The sequence below is a fragment of the Mustela nigripes genome, chromosome 6, assembly GCF_022355385.1.
Source record: "Mustela nigripes isolate SB6536 chromosome 6, MUSNIG.SB6536, whole genome shotgun sequence".
Lineage (NCBI taxonomy): Eukaryota > Metazoa > Chordata > Mammalia > Carnivora > Mustelidae > Mustela > Mustela nigripes.
Genome location: NC_081562.1, coordinates 107,973,728 through 107,994,063, shown reverse-complemented (window position 1 = coordinate 107,994,063; position 20,336 = coordinate 107,973,728). Strand labels below are relative to the sequence as shown.

The following is a 20,336-nucleotide window of genomic DNA, read 5'->3' as shown; positions in this document are numbered from 1 at the left end:
TCAAGTTTTGTCAGTAATTTTCAGCAACAGCGATTATTCCGGTCTCAGTGATACCCAAATCAGTGGCTTAGATCCTTTCTCCTTGATATTCAAGTTTTGTCAGTAATTTTCAGCAACAGCGATTATTCCGGTCTCAGTGATACCCAAATCAGTGGCTTAGATCCTTTCTCCTTGATATTCAAGTTTTGTCAGAAGCCCTTATCCTCATTGCATCTAAGGTTCTGTTACAGATCAGGTAACCACTTTCTTCAGCTGCCAGCCCCTAAAAGAGCATCAACAGATATGTGTGGGATAAAGTGGCACCATAGGAACGATAAGGCAGTTAAGTCATTACCTTCTTCTTTCTGAGGCTTTGGTATTCTGTGTATAGTTAACTCTTTACCTGTTAGGTATTTGCCTCCTGTTGGACACTGAAACAATTCATTGAAGTATCCTTTTTTGTTTTTTGTTCAGCTCTTTCACTATTGCTGAGTATTGCAAGGTGAGCCAATCTCTCTAGACCACACCCTGGCAGTATGCTAAATGAGCTGGAAACCTTTTCTCACCAATGCTGTTATAAATTGACAATGGAAAATTATCCCAAGAAAATAATATACAAGGAAAATAGTAGTACTGTTTCATGGCTTTTTCATATGCATCCACTTAGAGCTGCTATTCATATTAGCAAAAATCAAAAAGAGCTGAAATGGCCAACATATTAATAGGAAGGAATATGGGGCACCTGCGTGGTTCAGTTGGTTAAATGTCTGCCTTCAGCTCAGGTCATGCTCCCAGAGTCCTGGGATGGAGTCCTGCATTGGGCTCCCTACTCAGCGGGGGTCTGCTTCTCCTGCTCCCTCTGTGCTTGTGCGAGTGCTCTCTCTCTTTCTCTCTCAAGTTAACAAATAAAATCTTGTTTAAAAAAATAGGAAAGAATACTATATGACTACTAATGTACAGCAATGGGTTGAATTGTGGTCCCCAAAAGACATGTCCACTCAGAACTTCACACTGTTATTTGGGATATCAGTCGTTTTAGATGCAATTAAGATGTATCAAGATGTGATCAGGATTAGGGTGGGTCCTAAATTCAATGACAAGTTCCATTATAAGAATCAGAAAAGAAGATAGAAACACAGCAGGCCAAAAGAAGATGGAGGTAGAGATGGGAGTTTTGCTGCCCCAAAGCTGTGAATATGAGGAGTTACTCATTTCTCCAAAAAGGGATTCTCTAGCGTCTTCTATGCTTTTCTTCAAGCCCAGGTAGTATCTTTAAAATCATTATTCTGAACTCTAATTCTGACATCTTACTTATATCCATATTGAATAGGTCCCTGGCCGTCAGTATGGCCTTTTGTTCTCTTTTCTGGGGTGAGTTTTATCATCTTGTCATTTTTAAAGAAAATGATCCCTCTTCTACTTGTAGAATCACAGCAATTCTCTTAGATCTCCCATTGAGTTCACAGGTGTTCAGAATGATTTGATAGCTAGCTAGTTGAATCCCAGAGACAAGACAAAACCAAGGTCCCCTACTGGAGTCTCCACCATTTTCCTCTCTCTCCATGTGAGGAGCCACTCAAATCTGAAAAAGGCAAGGAAGGATTCTCCCATACAGCTATCAAAGAGAGACACCTTGATTTTGGACTCCTGGTCTCCAGAGCTGTGACAGAATAAATTTCTGTTGTTTTAAGCTACCCAGTTTGTCATAATCTGTGACAGCCACCCTAGGAAACAAACACATATAGAAAGAAAGTAGATAATGCTGGAAACTGAGTAGATGATAATATTAAATGAAAAAGCTGCAGAACTCCAAGTAGTCGACATATACTTATGATAAACAAATATGAATGTATATCACAGAAAAGATTTAGGCTACTTAATCTTCATGGGTATTTTTTAGCCAAGTTGTTTGAATAAGTAGGAAGTATTTTTTAAGATTTTATTTATTTATTTGACAGAAAGAGAGATATCACAAGTAGGCAGAGAGGCGGGGGCAGGGGGCGGGAAGCAGGCTCCCCACTGAGCAGAGAGCCCGATGCAGGACTCCATCCCAGGACTCTGAGACCATGACCTGAGCCAAAGGCAGAGGCTTAACCCACTGAGCCACCCAGGTGCCCCTTAGAAAGTATTTGATATGTTAAAAATATAATAAGTAACATGGACTGTTAAAACAACCTAAAAATAAAGTCCATTCCATGTAGCAGAAGAGCCAGGTTAGGACCCAAACTATTTTTCACATCAGTCAATTTGATTTTTTGGCTTTCGACCCTAGCAATATTGCCTCATGAATCCATTTTTAAAACTCAAGTATCCACCAAAACCTTACCCACCTGTACCTTTTTCCCTGTCATGGGTTCTTCTTTATAAAGATAATTTAGATTAATCCCCTATGGGTCCAGAAATCCCCAGCCTTTGTCTTTAGCCAAACAAAATATTTTCTCACAAAAGGAACCCTTGGGCACTGTTGGTGGGAATGTAAACTGGTGCAGCCACTATGGAAAACAGTATAGGGGATCCTCAAAAAATTAAAAACAGAATTACCATGTGATCTAGTAATTCCACTACTGGGTATTTGCCCAAACAAGTAAAAATAAGTAATTTGAAAAAGATATACATACCCCATGTTTATTGCAGTATCATTTATAAGAGCCAAGATATGAAAACAATCCAAGTATCCATCTTAGATGAATGATGAAAGATGTGGTATATATACATCATAAATACATACATATGCAATGGAATATTACTCAGCCATAAAAAATGAGATCTTGGGGGCACCTGGGTGGCTCAGTGGGTTAAGCCACTGAGCCTGCTTACTCCTCTTTCTCTGCCTGCCTCTCTGCCTCCTTGTGATCTCTGTCAAGTAAATAAATTTTTTTAATCTTTTTAAATAAATAAATAAATATGTTATCTATAGTACCAGTTTGAAAAATATTCTCTCACAAACGCTTATTACCTCCTCACTCACCAGTCCCCAACCTTCTAAGTAAAGGTAAGGCAGAGAGCATATTATTTATTTTTACCTATTACCTGATTAAATAGTTAAGAGAAAGTGTTAATTTGTACTTCCCTATGTAACTATACACAGTTCTCTAGTGGATCATTTAACTCTCACTTAATTCAACAAAATGGGCCTATATGAAAAGTCAGCCTCTATTTAACCTTTGTATTCTATGTATCTATTTCAAGTTATTTTCTTTTTTTTTTTTAAAGATTTTATTTATTTATCAGAGAGAGAGAGGGGGAGAGAGCGAGCACAGGCAGAGGCAGAGGGAGAAGCAGGCTCCCCGCTGAGCAAGGAATCCAATGTGGGACTCGATCCCAGGACACTGAGATCATGACCTGAGCCGAAGGCAGCTGCTTAACCAACTGAGCCACCCAGGCGTCCCTCAAGTTATTTTCTTTTTTTATGTATTTATTTGAGAGGGAGAGAGAGAGCAAGAACAGAAGCACAAGAGCAAGGGGAGGGAGAAGAAGACTCCCTGCTGTGCAGGGAGCCCAACATAGGACTCAATACCAGGACGCCAAGATCATAACCCAAGCCCAAGGCAAATGCTTACCCGACTGAGCCACCCAGATGCCCCTATTTCAAAAATTTTCAACCTATTTTAATAAAAAGACTTAACCATCCTATTTTGTAATATTAAATATTATGTAGTGTTTTCAAAACTCTACCCCACCTATATCACTGAATATTTTTCAAGGTTTTTGTAGACTTTTGCTCACTTGACACAGAATATTATAAGGCAGGTAATTTTTATCACTACCTTTGAAGTGAGAATATTGTGATCAAGATTAAGTGATTTTTGCAGTTATAGAGCAAGTTAGTATCAGAGCCAGAACCAAAACCAGCCTATACCTATTTCCAAAAGTTCACATTATACTAACATATTTTCCTTTATCTCCCTCAAAATCATACTAAAATTCTTTGAAAAAATAAAAAAGGAATAAAACAGTGTATGTAACATACTACAACTGTGTTTTTATAAAAAGAAAAAATAGGATCTATATCCATTTTTTTAATGTATGCACAAAGAAATTCTAGAAGAAGAAATTAAAAAATTAATAGCAGTGGCCAGTAGTTGGGAGAGGAAGGAACTTGCTGGATAATAGACAGGAATGGAAGGTTCTTCACACTACCTCTTCATACTTTTTTAAAAATTATATTTGATTGTGCTGCATATTCAGAAAAACAAATACGTTCTTAAATAAATATATAAAAAAGGCTTGGCATTTCCTTAAGTAGTTAGTCTCCTGCAAAGCCCAGTTCCGAGCTGAGAACCAGGAATTGGGGAAGGCTATTGTGTTTCGCAGTCTGATGATAATGAATGATCTAAAACTATGAGTAAATGGATGCTCCAACATTACTGACTCTCCCCTCCCACATCTCACACTTAATTAATGTCAATGGTAAGAATAAATAACACCTGCTCACTATATGCCATGAACTTTTTACATGTTGGCACCATTTAATCTTCACAACAAACCTATGAAGTAAATACAATTTTATCCTCATTTTGCAGATGAAGAAAGTAAGGCACAGGAAAGATAGTTCACCCAGGGTGAAAGTTGGGAAACCAAGATATGAACTAAGGTATTGGGGTCCCAGGGCCCACACTCTCAAACACCATCCCACATTGCCTCTCACTTTTACAGCAAAATCATCCCCTTGGGTTTAAGCCTGATTTCTTTAAAAAAAAAAAAAAAAAAAAAAAAAAAAGCTTTGCAAAATTTCTGTGCTTCTTGGAAAGAGTAATGGGACATACCCTTTAACCATTGTCCTTAGTGCCTCTGAGACACTAACGCTGTCACCTAGGAGACCATGAAATCCACAAACAGGACAGAACAGTAATGATTACACAAGAGGGAAGGGGGTAGGATCTTCAGAATGTTCCAGAGCAGTAGGTACCTGCTGGGAGGAGGCCGCCATCCAGTCAAGAGACCAAATGCTTAGGGAGATCTAGAGTGGGTAGGGTGACTGTTTTAGGGTAACAAGCCAATTTTAGCAGCATTCCAGCTTGACAAGGGATTAGGAAGGGTGAGCAAAACTCTCAGACAACACTTTGAAAGGGATCAAAGACACAGAGTAGCTTTCTTTCAGAGAAAGTAGCCCCTTCCTTGGGATCCAGCTCAGTCTATTGGTAACCAAGTGCCTGGCTTATCCATCTAAGTCATCTGATAGAACCACAAGCTTGTATTTATATCTGCACTGAAGGACACCTGCCAGGCTGTCTTTGTCATTACTGGTACACCTGAGAAGGAATACCTTGTATTCTTTCCCTCTGCAGTGAGCTGAGCAATGATACTGTAAAACAGGTGCCAAAGCCCTGTGTCCTTTCTTCTCTTTCTAACTCCACCTCCGCCCTTCAACCCTGATGCTTGCCTTTCTGCTCACCCTCTTTACTGCTGCTATTTCTCCCTTCCTCTAATTCTCAAAACCAAATCCAAGTTTATTCAAAAAATCTTTATTACATGGCCTATTACCTGCATGCCCTCATTCTATTTGTTATAGAGGATATAAGAACATGAACTCTGGTGTCCGTCTGCCTAGGTTCAGATCCTAGCTTTACCACTTACTAGCTATGGGACAACTGGGCAAGTTACTTAACCTCCCTGTATCTGTTTATTATCTATCTAAAACAGAGATAATACCTGCTTCATTGGCTTATTAGAAGGTTGAATTAGCTAACATAAGTGCTTAGAATGGTGCCTGGTACATAGAAGTATCTTGCGAATGTTGGCTATTATTATTAGAAGATGTGGTCCCTGTCTCATACCAAAGGCTTGTTAGAGAGACAAGATATGGGCTTCTAAAATAGTTAAAGAACAGGGGCGCCTGGATGGCTCAGTGGGATAAGCCTCTGCCTTCAGCTCAGGTCATGATCTCAGGGTCCTGGGATCGAGTCCCATATCTGGCCCTCTGCTTAGCAAAGAGCCTGCTTCCCCCTCTCTCTCTGCCTGGCTCTCTGCCTACTTGTGATCTCTCTCTGTCAAATAAATAAATAAAATCTTTAAAAATAAAATAAAATAGTTAAAGAACAAAACAATAAGTTTTGGGAATACTCAGGTCATAATCCCAGGGTCCTAGGATCAAGTCCCACATCCAGCTTCCTGCTCATCGAGGAGTCTGCTTCTTCCTCTCCCTCTGCTCTTCCCCCAGCTGGTGCTCTATCTCTCTCAAATAAATAAAATCTTTTTAAAAAACCAATAAATTGTTTTAAAAAATAAAATGCAGTGACTTTTTTCTATACTGACATACTTCTACAAAAATCCTTTTGTTTTTCAACCAAATCTCCAAATCTTGTTCGTGTTAGTCCCTACCTCAGAGAGTATAATAGGGACAAGGGGATGTTAAAAGTTTCAAAGAAATAGGAGCTTGGAAATTGTGTTAAGTATGAGCTTGAGTCAGTATGAAAATTAGAAGTAGATAATAAAATCCCACCCCACCTATTGGGATCTGGCTGTGTTGTTGAAAGTGGGCCTTAGTGGACATTTCACTGTTCCATTATACCTGAAGCTATTTAGCCACCACACAACAATTGGGGAGCACGGCGTCTTCTCTCTCAGCCTGACCTTTCCTAGATCATTTCTACTCTCTTTAGTAGAAGGTACCCAGCTGAGCCAGTTAATCCCAGTTTCAGACAAACCATTCTGTCTGAAAATTTACATTTTTTTCACAGCTTTTGAAGCACCTGGTCTACCAAAAAGGTTAGATGCTTAAAAAAAAAACACACACACACACACACAAAAAACAAAGAACAAAAAAACCTGAAGGGTGCCTAGGTGGCTCAGTTGCCTTTGGCTCAAGAAATGGTCTCAGGATCCCGGGATGGAATCCTGCATTGGGCTCCTGGCTCAGCAGGGAGCCTCCTTCTCCCTCTGCCTGCTCCTCCTTGTCCTTGCTCTCTCTCTCTCTGACAAATAAAGAAAGTATTTTTTAAAAAAGAACTGAAAGAAAATCAATCAGCATTAGCAGTGGTTATCTCTGAGTAGTGGGATCCTGAGCCCCATATTTGCTTCTATGCAATTATTAATATTTTCCAAAATATATATGCATTTCTTTAACACAAGAAAAATAGTCATTGTTCTACCAGGAGGCCTGGAGGCCTAGAGGCCAGCAAACAATATCTGGATCCCTACTTTATCATTGGAGAAATGGCAGAGAGAGGGATTTCATAGGCTGCTTATGGAATTGTGCACATTGCCTTTAACCTCACTTCCTACCAGTCCATAAAACTGAAGTTTCCAGGGCGCCTGGGTGGCTCAGTGGGTTAAGCCGCTGCCTTCGGCTCAGGTCATGATCTCAGGGTCCTGGGATCGAGTCCCGCATCGGGCTCTCTGCTCAGCAGGGAGTCTGTTTCCTCCTCTCTCTCTCTCTGCCTGCCTCTCTACCTACTTGTGATCTCTCTGTCAAATAAATAAATAAAATCTTTAAAAAAAAAAAAAAAAAAAACTGAAGTTTCCAGAGGGAGGAAAGCAAAAGGGCCCTACTTTGTTCTAGTGAACACCTCACGTATTAAATTCCAAAGGTGTGCTATGGCAAGGAGGTTGCCTCAGCCAGAGTAAAATTAACAGAATTACAACAGGCCTCCCCTGTGCATGCCAGAGATCGAACTCCATTGCCCCTGGGACACCTCCATGCAAGAAGTGAAAGAAGGCAAGGTAATGAATAGGTGCCTATTTGCAACTTATATCAAGCCTTTCTCTTTCTGCCATTTCCTCTGGCTCCTTCCAGCAGATGGCAGAGGCTGCTTGAGTGCCAGTCCAGATTCAGAAAAATTGATTGTCCAGTGTAAGCAAGGGCCTGGTCTTATCTGTCCACCATGGCTGTGGTAATTACCAGACAAGCTGGACAGACTGCTCCATGTTTGCTAGCAAGTGACCGTAAAGAGGTAGGACCAATACCAGTTAATCTCAAAGTTAGAGTTGCTCTGTTTCTCAGCTTAGGAGAAGGTGCTATTGCCTAAAAAGGGAAAGTGTGGGGGTTTTTTCTACACTGCGATCCTATCACACAATGGAATGCCGAATACCTGGTAAAAATGAGGCAGCTCTACATAAGCTGATGAGAAACAATCATCCAAGATTAATTAAATGACTGTGGTGGACTCTGGGCAGGAAACTGAAAGTGGGGAAAAAAAGAGAGAGAGAGAGAGAGAGAATTCTTTTCCATGAATATCCTTTGGTAACTTTTCTTTTTCCTTTTTTTTTTTTTCTTATGATTTTATTTATTTATTTGACAGGCAGAGATTACAAGTAGGCAGAGAGGCACACAGAGAGAGAGAGGAGGAAGCAGGCTCCCTGCAGAGCAGAAAGCCTGATGCGGGGCTCGAGCCCAGGACTCTGGGATCATGATCCAAGTCGAAGGCAGAGGCTTTAACCCACTGAGCCACCCAGGCGCCCCTCCTTTGGTAACTTTTGAATTCTGTACCATATATATAAAACTTCCGTATGATTTTTAAATCATCTACATGCCCACATGGCCTACATACAAGCAAGAGTGCAGATCCCCTGCCCGAAACTATAACATACCTCCTCAGTCCCTTAATGCCACTTTCGAGAATCAGAACAGCTATGCCCTTGACTGGCCCATTCACTTCCACCCCTGTGATTGCCCACAATAGCTTAATTTCATCTCTCCACCACCCCAACCTCCCTAGCTTCCTATCTGACCACAAAACGCCATCACCCATTGCTACTCTCCTTAGCATCCCTAAATTTTAAAATATCTGTTCTATGTTGTATTTTCTCAGAACCTAGTATAACTAATCCACTAACTCCACCTAAAGTTACCCCTTCTGGACATACTTGCATATTAACTGAATTTAAGCTAGAGAGTGACTGATTTTAGGGCAAGTGAAGCAGAATCATAGCACAGTGAAAGGAATACCAGATTTGAGGGTCCAGCGACTTTTATCTTATTCAGGCTATGAGACTCAGGGCAAATAACTTCACCTCTCTCGGTCTCAATTTCCTTAACTTACAGAAAAGGGGGGGTGGGTGGAGATGGGGTGTGTAAGAGATGATCTTCCCAGATCTAACATCCTACAAAATCCCACCGTACAATGCTGATTGCTATCACCTCTGAACTTGATGTATACTGTGTGTTCAATAGCATTGCCTGAAAGAAATAAAAAGTGAGTCATATATTTATATCATTTTAAGCATTCTAGCAACCCCACAAAAAAGTAGAAACAGCTGAAATTAATTTTAATAGATTTTATTTAACCCAACATACCCAAAATACTATCATTTCAACATGCAATCAATATAAAAATTATTGAGTTTCCATTTTTATAGTCCTATATCTTCAAAATCCAGTGAGTATTTTACATTCACAGAACAGCTCAATTTGTACCAGCCACATTTCAAGTGCTCAAAATCCACCTGTGGCTAATGGCTACCATGTTGGACAGCACAGGTCTAAGTGTAACAAGGAAGCCCTCCCTTCATTTCTGACCTCATTAAAGTCAGACCTGAAGACTGATATGAATACCAGCCTCCATTCTTAGAAAATATCAAAGTTATCAGAGCAGTTCTGGTTCTGAGTTCCTTGACTGACTAGGAAGGTAGCTGGGGCTGGTTGCCAGACAATATGGCAGAGTTCAAGACGAACATCACACAGAGAACCTAGAGGCCTAGAAGCTGAATATGGAAGAACTTCACGGGACAGACAGAAAAAGGAGTTGGGTATAGTCAGGTCTTTTTACTCAGACTTTTCACAATACAAAATATACCAAAAGCACATGGACCTTTTGTCCTGACAGCTATAGCAATTCATTAATTTAAACACCTCTGATAGCTTCATATTTCCTATGTGCTTGGCTAGGCCCAGAAGTCCCTATGAAATAATAACTAACAGATGAGGACAGTGAGGCTGAGAAAGGATAGGTCACTTTCCAACAGTCACATACGTTGTAGAGCAGGGATCCAAACTGATTCTTAAACCCTGCAACAAGCCACATTCCCCAGCATCAAAGAGCTCACAGTTACTGGAGGTAACAAAGGACTTTGCAATTATAAGGCTATGGGGTCACTAACATAAAAAGGTGGAAGTAGACATCAGGAGAGGATTCCCAAAAGTAACCCTTGAGTAAGTCTGGAAATTTGAGGAGCTAACCAGGCAAAAAGTGGGAGCTGGGCCTTCCAAAAGGAACAGCAGGTGCTAAAGATACAGCAGTGTGAAGGAACATGAAATGTTCAGAAAACCATGACTGGCTGGGCCGAGGGCAGCGTGCGTAAGCAACAGAGGCCCCACATAAAAGTGGAGGGATTAGCTGAAACCAGTACCTAAGGGGCCTTAAATTCCATGAAGAATTTAAGAAGAAATGCCATGTGAGGCATGCAAAGTCATTAAAGAGTTTTTTCTAGGGTAGAGAAAGGGACCAGATTTTCATTTTGAGAAATCATTCCAACAGATCTCAAGGCTTACCTGTCTCTTTTCCTCTTCTCAGGGTTCTTAACTCTACTTAAAAGTCTGTATGTATGGTGGCTCAGTAGGTTAAAGCCTCTGCTTTCGGCTCAGGTCATGATCCCAGGGTCCTGGGATCGAGCCCCACGTTGGGCTCTCTGCTCAGCAGGGAGCCTGCTTCCTCCTCTCTCTCTGTCTGCCTCTCTGCCTACTTGTGATCTCTGTCTGTCAAATAAATAAATAAATCTTTAAAAAAAAAAAAAAAAGTCCGTATGTAAAAATACAGATTTGTTTCCTACAGAGGTGGACTACGCCCTAGGGATTCACCTCCCAAAGGCGTTTGGGTTTTATTTTTCCCACCCGCTTTACTAAAGACAAACTGTTGAGTTGGAAGGCCTGAAAACCAGCCTCTCGGAAACTACTAAGCATCTCCTCTATTCCTGGCATCAACAACGCCTGAAGACCCAGCAGGGGGCAGTTTGCTTGGCCTTCAGCCTCAAAAAAGGCTAGCCCCTGCTGGAATCCTTTTACAATTCCGACAGCATAGTAGTGTTTTACATTTATTTGCACGGAAACTTGTAAGATTCTTGTGGCTGGTGACAGAAAACGCTGAAACATTTCAAATACCCAAACGCTATGGCCCCAATGTGTCCTCCTCCTCCTAACAATGGATTGTTCATTGCCTTCAAAACCCATATCTCCCCTCTGGCCAACTCCCTCCATACATCCCTTCCAGCTCACCTGATTACCCAGTTCCATTTTCAGCTCATCAGCCTCTAAGGCTGACCTACTTTTCAAGGCCACACAAGCAGAAAAATTTGCATATTATACAAAGAATAGACTATAACTAGAACAACAGGACACAGAAAGCGGGGAGAGGAACCAGCAACGGTATATACCAAGGGGGTAGGCAGAACCTGGTTAGACAGCCATCAAACAAAGTATAAAAATACCATTGCAGAGCAGGAAGAAGGAACTAAAAGGAAGAAAGAGAACACAGGAATACTGAGTGTGTAATAGAGCAGGACTTGGCCACTGACAACCTGGAAAATTGAGCTGAAGCCCAAGAAGCACCAAACAAGATCACTTTACCCAGTGAGAAGAGCGGAGCAGCCTTACTTTGCTTTCAGCAGTTACCTGGGTGGTTCTGAAAGCCACGTCCTGGTATGAAAAGAGAGGACCCAAGCAGCTTCAAGCCTACTGTGAAACCACAGGAATGGTATATTGATAAATAACTTCTCTATGCTCCTCTCCACAGATCTGGTGGAGAAGAGCAGAGAAGAGAAATAAGTGGCCCTCTCAGATCTTCACTCTGCCTAACTAAGGGCCTGACCTGTGAGACAATTTTCAGAGGTTAAGTTTTCCACACAAGTGAAAGGCCAAGGGTCATTCCATCAGAGTTTTCTGAACTTCCAGCTTCCTTACACTCTGACCTAAAAAACCAATCCTTTGCTTTTACCAAGAAGATGGAATATTTCATGGATATACTCTCCTTTCCCAAACCCCTCCTTTAGAAGGGGCCTTTGGTATAAGGGAGTATTATTCCAGAAGACTCGTGCTCCCTGGCCCTACTTTGTTCCCGCATTACCTACCCAACACCAGCCAAACTAGGGTGCAAAGGGGAGAACACTCGGGCAGCAAAACATAGTTCACCAGACTGGATCAACTCTTTCTAGAATTGGGGCTGGCCCCACCCCTGTGGGGCCACAGCCAGCAATAGGAGGGCCACCATGGATGAGTTACTCTGCTTCTGTCATGGCAGACCTGGGGAGTATAGAGGTTGAGTGGAATGGGAAAAGTCACTCAATCGTGGATAGGAAGCCGGTAGAGAGAAAACATGGCCTCTTGGATCCGATGGAAGAGCTGAGCCAGCTTGTAGAGGCAGGGCAAAGAAGAAGGAGAAGCTGCAGGAAGAAGGAAGATTGTTGTCAGTATGCCTGCCTTTACTCCCCTCTTCTTCCCCTCAGCCTCAAGTCCCATCCCTTGGAAATGGAAGTACGGGTTATTTTTTTAAAGCATATGTTGATGCTTAATGTTATTTGCTCTTCCTTCCCTTCCCAACAATAAAGAAAACCTTCACTTTCTCTAGGATATATTCTCTGGGATATATTTTCTTCACTTGGATTACAGTGACCTTAAGTTTGCTAAGAATAAGAAAACATATTTTAGCCTAGCTTTCTGATACATACACAAACAAACTGATAATGGTGGCTGCCTCTGGGAAGATAAATTTGAGAAGAGACTTCACTACATTCTTTTTCATACCTTCTCAACCTGCAGTCAAGTGACAGTATTTTGTATTTTTATCCTAAGTTAATTATATTAAAAATAAAGTACAATCTACCTCTTTAGAATTAGGGCTGAGTTGATTGGTTAGTTTTTCCTTATTACCGATTTTTTAACTGATTTTTTTTCTTTCTTAAAAAGAAAAATGTTATTTTTAAGGAAAATTACCGACAGTCTACTCTTTTTATATCCTTCCTTCAGAGTTCTAGCTGCTGCCGAATCACGGGCTCTCCTCTCCCACAGAACCACCACTGCAATGAGTTAAATCTGCCACTGGGGGTCAGCAGCTCCAGTCCAGAGCATGGTTAGGCTCCAAGCAGCTGGGCAAGCCGCATACTCAAATTACCCTTTGCTGTTCCCACTCAGAAGAGCAGGACTTACAAGAACCACTGGAAAAAAAAAATCTAAATTTTTATCAAGTCTCTGTGGAACAAAGTAGAAGTCTGCAAGTGAACAGGAATGAACACAAACTATCCTTAGCTTTCCTGAGAACTACAAGTGACGCTTTCCTTAAGCAAACAGAGCTATTCAGAGAAAATTTCTGCTCAGTGTTCAGCAAAGTGAAAAGGACAACTCTGAGCTATGCAAAAAAAAAGCTCACTAAATAAGAGGAAGGGGAATGGGGAAAATGGGGAAGACCTAAAGATTAAATCAAGAACTGGCAGGTTTTGTTTTAAAGATTTGTTTATTTATTTGAGAGAGGGAGAACATGTATGCACATATGCTCGCAAGTGAGCTCCATGTGGGGCTGGATCCTACAACTCTGAGATCATGACCTGAGCTGAAACCGAGAGTCTGATGCTTGACCAACTGAGCCACCTAGGCGTCCCAAGAACTGGCAGTTTTAAAAATAGACAAATTATTTGTGTGACCGTGGGCTAGTTACTTTTTTCTCTTCTTGGGTTTCTCGATCAAAAAAAGAATGAAAAAAAGGAGGAAGGGACTAGAATAAGTGTTTCCAGTTTTTCCTGCAGTTTTCAAAGTTATATAATTCTATTCTAAGTCTAAATTCATGAGAAGAGTAAAGATTATATTGTAACTCACATAGAGTAACACACAAACATAAAAATCTAAAAGGGTGAGCTCTTAATCTTTGGTCCAGCACTTAATTTCGAGGAATTAATTCTCAGGAAATAACAAGGGTTGTTCCCAAATAGCACTTAGGGAACTCATGTCTACTTCATAGCTCTGCAGAAAACGGAGTAAGAAATAATCAAAATGTTCAACAATAGGGGGTTATTAATCAATCACAGAAGTTTCTGCAGATTGGAATATTATTTAGCCACCTAAAGCCATGTTTTAAAAGATATTTATAACATGGGACACCTGGGTGGCTCAGTGGTTGGGCCGCTGCCTTCGGCTCAGGTCATGATCCTTTGGTCCTGGGATCGAGTCCCGCTTGGCAAGGAGCCTGCTTCCTCCTCTCTCTCTGCCTGCCTCTCTGCCTGCTTGTGTATACTCTCTCTCTCTGACAAATAAACAAAATCTTAAAAAAAAAAAAAGATATTTATAACATGCAAAATTGCATCTGTATCCATATAGAAAAAGACTGAAAGTATAACTATTACAATAACAAACTTCATAGGTGATTTCTGTTTTCTTCTTTATGCTTTTCTCTATTTTCTACATTTTCTAAAATGTACATGTATTTCAATTATGATTTACCACAATTTTTTTTTAGGTATTATGATGAGGAAAAATAATTTTTTTTTAAATTTTCACATTCTAGTCAGAGTTCACCCTCCCGATAAAGTAGATGACAATGACTCAAAGTCAGTGTTCAAGGGTCAACGGAATAGAGTGAATTTCCTCCAGACTGCTCTCATGGACTTCAGGGCTATTCTCTTCTGGGTGGGCTGAGCTGGCTCTTGCTGGTGTCCAACAGTCCCTTCTTATGGAAGAGACTCAGGGAGAAGTGGACAGGAGATGCCTCCATCCCCAGGAGGGCTCTCACAGGCCCAGCCCCTATTCAACAGTCCCTTCCCCAGGAAGGGCAGGAAAGACGACAGGCTTCATTACTCACCTGGATCAAACCTTACCACCAAGAGGCAGAGGATCAAGGCAGCCAAGAGGCTCTTTTTGAAGGGCATGGAGAAGAAGTGGCTCACTGCAGAATCCCAAAGCCGGCGAAGCAACATCATTAGTGACAGGAACTTGTGGGAGAAGGAGCCTGGTCAGGGAGACAGCGCATACCTGCAGGTAACTCCACGAGAAACAGCTTCCCCCACTCTGAGCTTTGAGCAAGATTATGAAAGCTGACAAAAGGTAACAACACTAGTTCACTCCTGTAGTTCATTAAGTGGTTCTAAAAAAGATTCCAAAAGCTCCAAAAATATTTTAAGGACAGACTACATCACTAGAATGTCATCTCCTTAGAAGATAGTTTTAAGAGACAGCATCTACTCAGCTAGGTAAACCTGGCATATCTGGTGTATTTTTTAAATATTATTTTATAGCATTCTTTATATTTTGGCCTAAGATATGTACTGAGAGTTACAAAGAGCAGTAGTTCTTGATTATCACATTAATGCAGGAAACAGAGAGGCACTTAATATATATAGTGAAGAATTCAAAACTCAGGTTGTAAATATGAACACCACCAACTAAAATACAAGTGGTGCCAAGTCCTGACAGAACACTCTGAACTTGCCATCAAACCTTTTCCCCATCCTTTCCTCCTTAGGAGATGGAGGGGCAGAGGGCTTTGGTAGCCACAGGAAATTCCTGAAGCCAATAACCTGTTTTCAAAGAAAGGATTCTACATCAGCAGGTTCATGCTCTGTAGCACACAAAGAAAAGACACTTTGGAGAACAGGATTATAGTTAAAGAACTTTCATTAAAAAAAAAAAAGGATCAACCTGGGTTGCTCAGGAGCCACCTGGGTGGTTCAGTTGGTTAAGCGGCTGCCCTTGGCTCAGGTTATGATCCCAGGGTCCTGGGACTGAGTCCCACATGGGGCTCCCAGTTCAGCGGGGAGCCTGGTTCTCCCTCTGCCTGCTCCTCTCCCTGCTTGTGCTCACTCATTCTTTCTCTCTCTCACACAAATTAAAAAAAAAAAAAAAAAAGATCAGGCCTATTCTGTACACACCAAGAGAAAAATCAAAGAACAGTGGCTAAAAACTACCAAGAAAAAAACTTAAATTTCAGGAAGAACTTCTCTACAGAACTGCCCATACATGGAATGAGATGCTACTGGAGATAGTAAATTTTCTATCCTTGCATAGACTATAGGATCACTTGAGGAAAAGAGGATGGAAAAAATTCAAAGACCAGAGGAAGGGTCTGAAGTAGAGGACCTTTAAAATCCTTTACAACAAAATAACCCCCACACCCACCCCTATGTAGGCATCCCATGTAGGATAAAAGTCAGGTGTATGATGTTGGGTTTAAAATGGTTTCCCTAAAAAGCCATTGTGTGAAACTGCATTCCAATGGGCAGAGATGGGCTGCCCCTTAAAAGGCAACATCAATCACTGAAGAACATACCCAGGAGATTTAGGAAGTAAAGGCAGACAGGAGGTTGGGTGGTGGGGCCCAAGCTGAAGATAAGTAATTTTTATCTAAGTCAAGTTACCAAGTTACTGTGTCAGCTTTTTTTTTTTTTTTTTTTTTTTTTTTTTTTGCTATCCCCCAGCATACCTCAGTGTTTGGGCCAGCCTTTAAAGAAGGAATAACATCCCACTCAGACCAGCATGATCGAGACAAGAGATCTAGTGACAGGACCCGAAGGAGAAGTTGGCTTTCAAAGAGACCAGAATTATGGTTCTGAGATTCAGCCACACCTCCCAGAGATTCTCCTTCCACCGCCAACTACAGACAGGGCTTCGCTTTTTATTTATTTTTTTTAAAGATTTTATTTATTTATTTGACAGAGAGATATCATGAGTAGGCAGAGAGGCAGGCAGAGAGAGAGAGGGGAGGAAGCAGGCTCCTGCTGAGCAGAGAGCCTGATGCGGAACTCGATCCCAGGACCCCGAGATCATGACCTGAGCCGAAGGCAGCGGCTTAACCCACTGAGCCACCCAGGCGCCCAGGGCTTCGCTTTCTAATCCAATCAACAGGTTTCCTATTCTGTGATTTGGGAATTACTCATACAAATAATTGCTCCCAAGCTCCCAGGAATGTCATGATAATCCCGAAGTATAAGGGAGAGCCCACAACTCCACTTGACAGAGGCCACCAAAGAATAATGTCCTACCTTCCTGGTTTAGCTTCTGGGCCTCCTCAGTGCCCGAGTGTTGGTGTTTCTGCTGTTGCCTTGCCTTACTAATGGCCTGGAGTAAGTCCAGCCGCTCTTCCTCACTGAAGGCTGCACAACCCACCACTAGCTCCTCAGCCTCCGACAAGCAGCCCAGAGGCAGCAGCACTCGGTACAGGTGAAGTTCTGCCAAAGCTCTGTATTCTGGAAGGCCCTGATTGTCAAGGTCTTGCAGCCAGGCACTGACCACTTCCAGCACAGCTCCAGGCTCTTGCATTTTGCTGTATAAAAGAACACTGCAAACCCAAATAATCCAATTTCAAAAAAGGAACAGTCAGTGCTCCATGGTCGGTTTACCTCTCATTACTACCACCCTCTCCCACCCAATCCTTCCCCTGTGTCCTCTGGGCCTTCCCTATGGGATACTAATATTGATAAGAATTAGGAATTCTTGGGAAGTAGCAAGAAGCTCTGTCAGCTAGGACTCCACTTCTATCATCCCACTTCACATCTCCTATTCCCACTGTCCCCCTCCTCCTCTTTTCCTCTACCCAACTCCTAAATTCTCTCTTCCTCATCCTTTATAGCTAGGTTTAAAAAAAAAATTTTTTTTTAATTAAAAAAATTTTTAAAACCAGGGAAAGAGTTAGATATAGAGGGAAAGGGTAGGGAAGGGGTAAAGAGAAGATACTGGGCACTGATTCAAAAAAGGACATGAAAATCCTCTTGTTTCTGAACTGACCCAGTGAAACAGAACAAGGACTTACCATAGTTCCAGGACTTTGGGAGGTAGCTTTTCAGGGACCTGGTAATACTGAAGAACCCAGGACAGGACTTCCTGCCACCGATTCATTTCTGCCAGGGCCTGGATCCCCACAACACACAGGGAGCATTTCACCTCCAAGGAACTGTCAGCAGAAAAACCAATTCAGGTTTAGAAGTGGTTCCCCTCCAGGGGTGCCTGGGTGGCTCAGTCAGTTAACAGGTGACTCTTGGTTTCTGCTCAGGTCATGATCTTGGGGTTGTGGGATCAAGCCCTGCACCGGGCTCCATGCTTCGGCTCAGTGTAGACTCTGCTGGAGATTTTTTCCTCTCCCTCTGCCACTCCCCCTGCTCTCACACACTCTCAAAGGAAGAAAGATGGATGGTTCCCCTGTTTCCATTCCCACTACCACCCTGGGACCATTCCCCCCATACAGTTCCCAACTCAGTAGCCATCACCTCTATCCTCCCCATTAGTATTTAAGTGGAGCTCAAATTACAACTGGTCTTACTAGCCCCAACAGAGAGAAAACTGCCCTTTCCCCCAGGAGTTCAAAGTTCCTATAAATCTGGAGACAACTCAACTGCTGCCTATCACACATCTTTGTACCCAGGTGAAATGCAGCACAGGTGTGTGGGTGGAAAGAGCTGGAGCTAAGAGTTTGCTTCAGTGAAGAAGTGGGGATTGAGCAAGGTTTCTGCCTGAGTGTAGGTATAGGAACTTCACAACTGGCCTATTAGCACCACCAAGTGAGGTACCTCCAGGAACCCCAAATCACAGCCTCTAGCATTTACTGCCACAAGCCCTACTCAACCCCCTAAAACACAGCCAGGGCTCCCTAGTTAATCCTTCTCTGGGGTCAGCTTTGACTATTCAACCCACCTCCCTAAAGTGTAGCCATAATCAACATTACTATCCACAGAGAAATGATTCCCTCAACTTCCCGAAGAGGCTAACAGCATTAGAAAGAGCAATGCAGGACCAAGGTTTTCATCAGATTGATACTTTAATCCAGTCCTTCAACAGTCCCAGAACACTACTCCTGCTGTGAACTCCACTTCCATTCATCAACCAAGATCAGAAGTGAACAACCTGGGGGAGAAGACTGTACCTAGGAGAGGACTTCCACCACCTGCTTACTGATCCTGCTTACCAAAATAATTAGGGTTAGAATGTCTTAGTAGACATTCTATCTTCCCATCATGCCACTCTACACCGGAATAGGGAGAAAAGAATTGGCTATGGGTTTTCACTAAGCTGTTACCCGACTTGACAGCTTCCTCCTCATTGGCAGTGCCTCAGCTTCCTCCTCTGTAGAATGGGCACACCAGCTTATCAGAGAGGGCTCCTTATGAGCAATGTGGAATGACAGAACTCCCCAAATCTTGAGTCCGTCCCCAAGATCACCCGGAAATGAACGGAGCCCAGCACGTACGTGCCCGCATCATCTTTGGCCAAGCTCCGCCAGGCGCGTTCGCAGGTCTGCAGTGCCGCCCGGAAGTCCAGGTGCACCACCAAGAGGTCTGCAGCCTCCTCTAGCAGAACCACGGCTGTCGACGGAGGCGGGGCGACGTGTACAGGCTCGCTGCTCCTGAGAGGCGCCCCGAGACCCTTAAGGGGGGCTGCAGGGGTCGAGGAGTCACTCTTCATAGCCAGCCTGGGCTTAGGGCCTGTTTCTCCAGACATCAGAGTGGCAGCCTCTCCGGGGTCTCCGGGATATCCCGCGTCGGCCCGGGAGAAGAGGGACAGTCCTCAAACGCTTGCCCACAGCCCTTCCCGAAGCCGAGTCCTAGGGAAGGAAAAGTTAGTAGACATGTCTAAGGCAAAGGCTGTTAGCCGGGCAGATGCTCCAGCTCAAGACACTGAACACAGGGAACCAATTCACACCTCAGATTTGCAGAATAGCTACATCCCTGGAATACCTGCCTCTATCTTCTCTGGCCCCACGACATGTACTGATACCAACTTAGCCCCGGGGAGGGCCGTTCCAGGTTCTTTTTCATGAATCTAGCCGCTCACTGCAGGCGCGGGACAAGGTAACCGACATGCTTCCTGCTCTCGCAGCCCCCTGCAGACTCATGGAGTCCCGATGGCGCGGAGGACTCTGGAAGTTGTAGTTCTCTGGCTCTTGGCTCAGTCGCCTTCTTGAGGTAGATGGAGGAATTTCGGACTACAACCCCCAGCATACCACGCCACAGAAACTGTCTCTGTCCCCGGAGAAAACAAACTTGGCACCAAAGCTTTTGGAAATAACAAAGCAGAGGATGTGTTGTGAGATGGGGAGGTCCTCTCACGAACCAGTTCCAGCAAAGGCAGAGGAAATTTCAGTAACGGAGGTGAAGTTATGAGCAGGCTTCTAAAAGCAGGAAAAGCACTGAAAGGAAACTTTAGAGCTGGATACTTTTCCTTCTATATTCCGCTTTCCCAGGCATAATCACATTTGTGCAGCGCTTTACGGGGCCTAGCTCTACGCTAAGCGCTTTTTGTGCTATCTCATTTAATCCTTCCCTCAACCCTGGGAGATAACAACTGTTATCACCATTTAGCAGGTGAGGACATTGGAGCTTATTTAAGCAATTTGCTGAAGGTCCCACAACAAGAGGTGGCAAAAACTAAGTCAACAAGGCTATTTTTGCTCAAAGCCCTGTATTTAACCACTATTCTATTCTGCAGGACAGGGCTAGTCTATGCTTTCTATTCA

General features: G+C 42.8%; 1 protein-coding gene across 1 annotated transcript; it reads right to left on the bottom strand.

Annotated features, from left to right (window-relative positions):
• Window positions 1-9,180: 9,180 nt before the first annotated feature.
• PEX26 (peroxisomal biogenesis factor 26) lies at window positions 9,181-19,285 on the bottom strand. Its single transcript, XM_059403960.1, has 5 exons — window positions 19,071-19,285; window positions 17,640-17,780; window positions 16,873-17,168; window positions 14,697-14,843; window positions 9,181-12,291 (listed from the first exon to the last, which is right to left on the bottom strand). Exons 1-5 carry the CDS (start codon window positions 19,283-19,285, stop codon window positions 12,191-12,193), a joined length of 900 nt encoding a protein of 299 aa, XP_059259943.1. The 3' UTR covers window positions 9,181-12,190.
• Window positions 19,286-20,336: the final 1,051 nt, after the last annotated feature.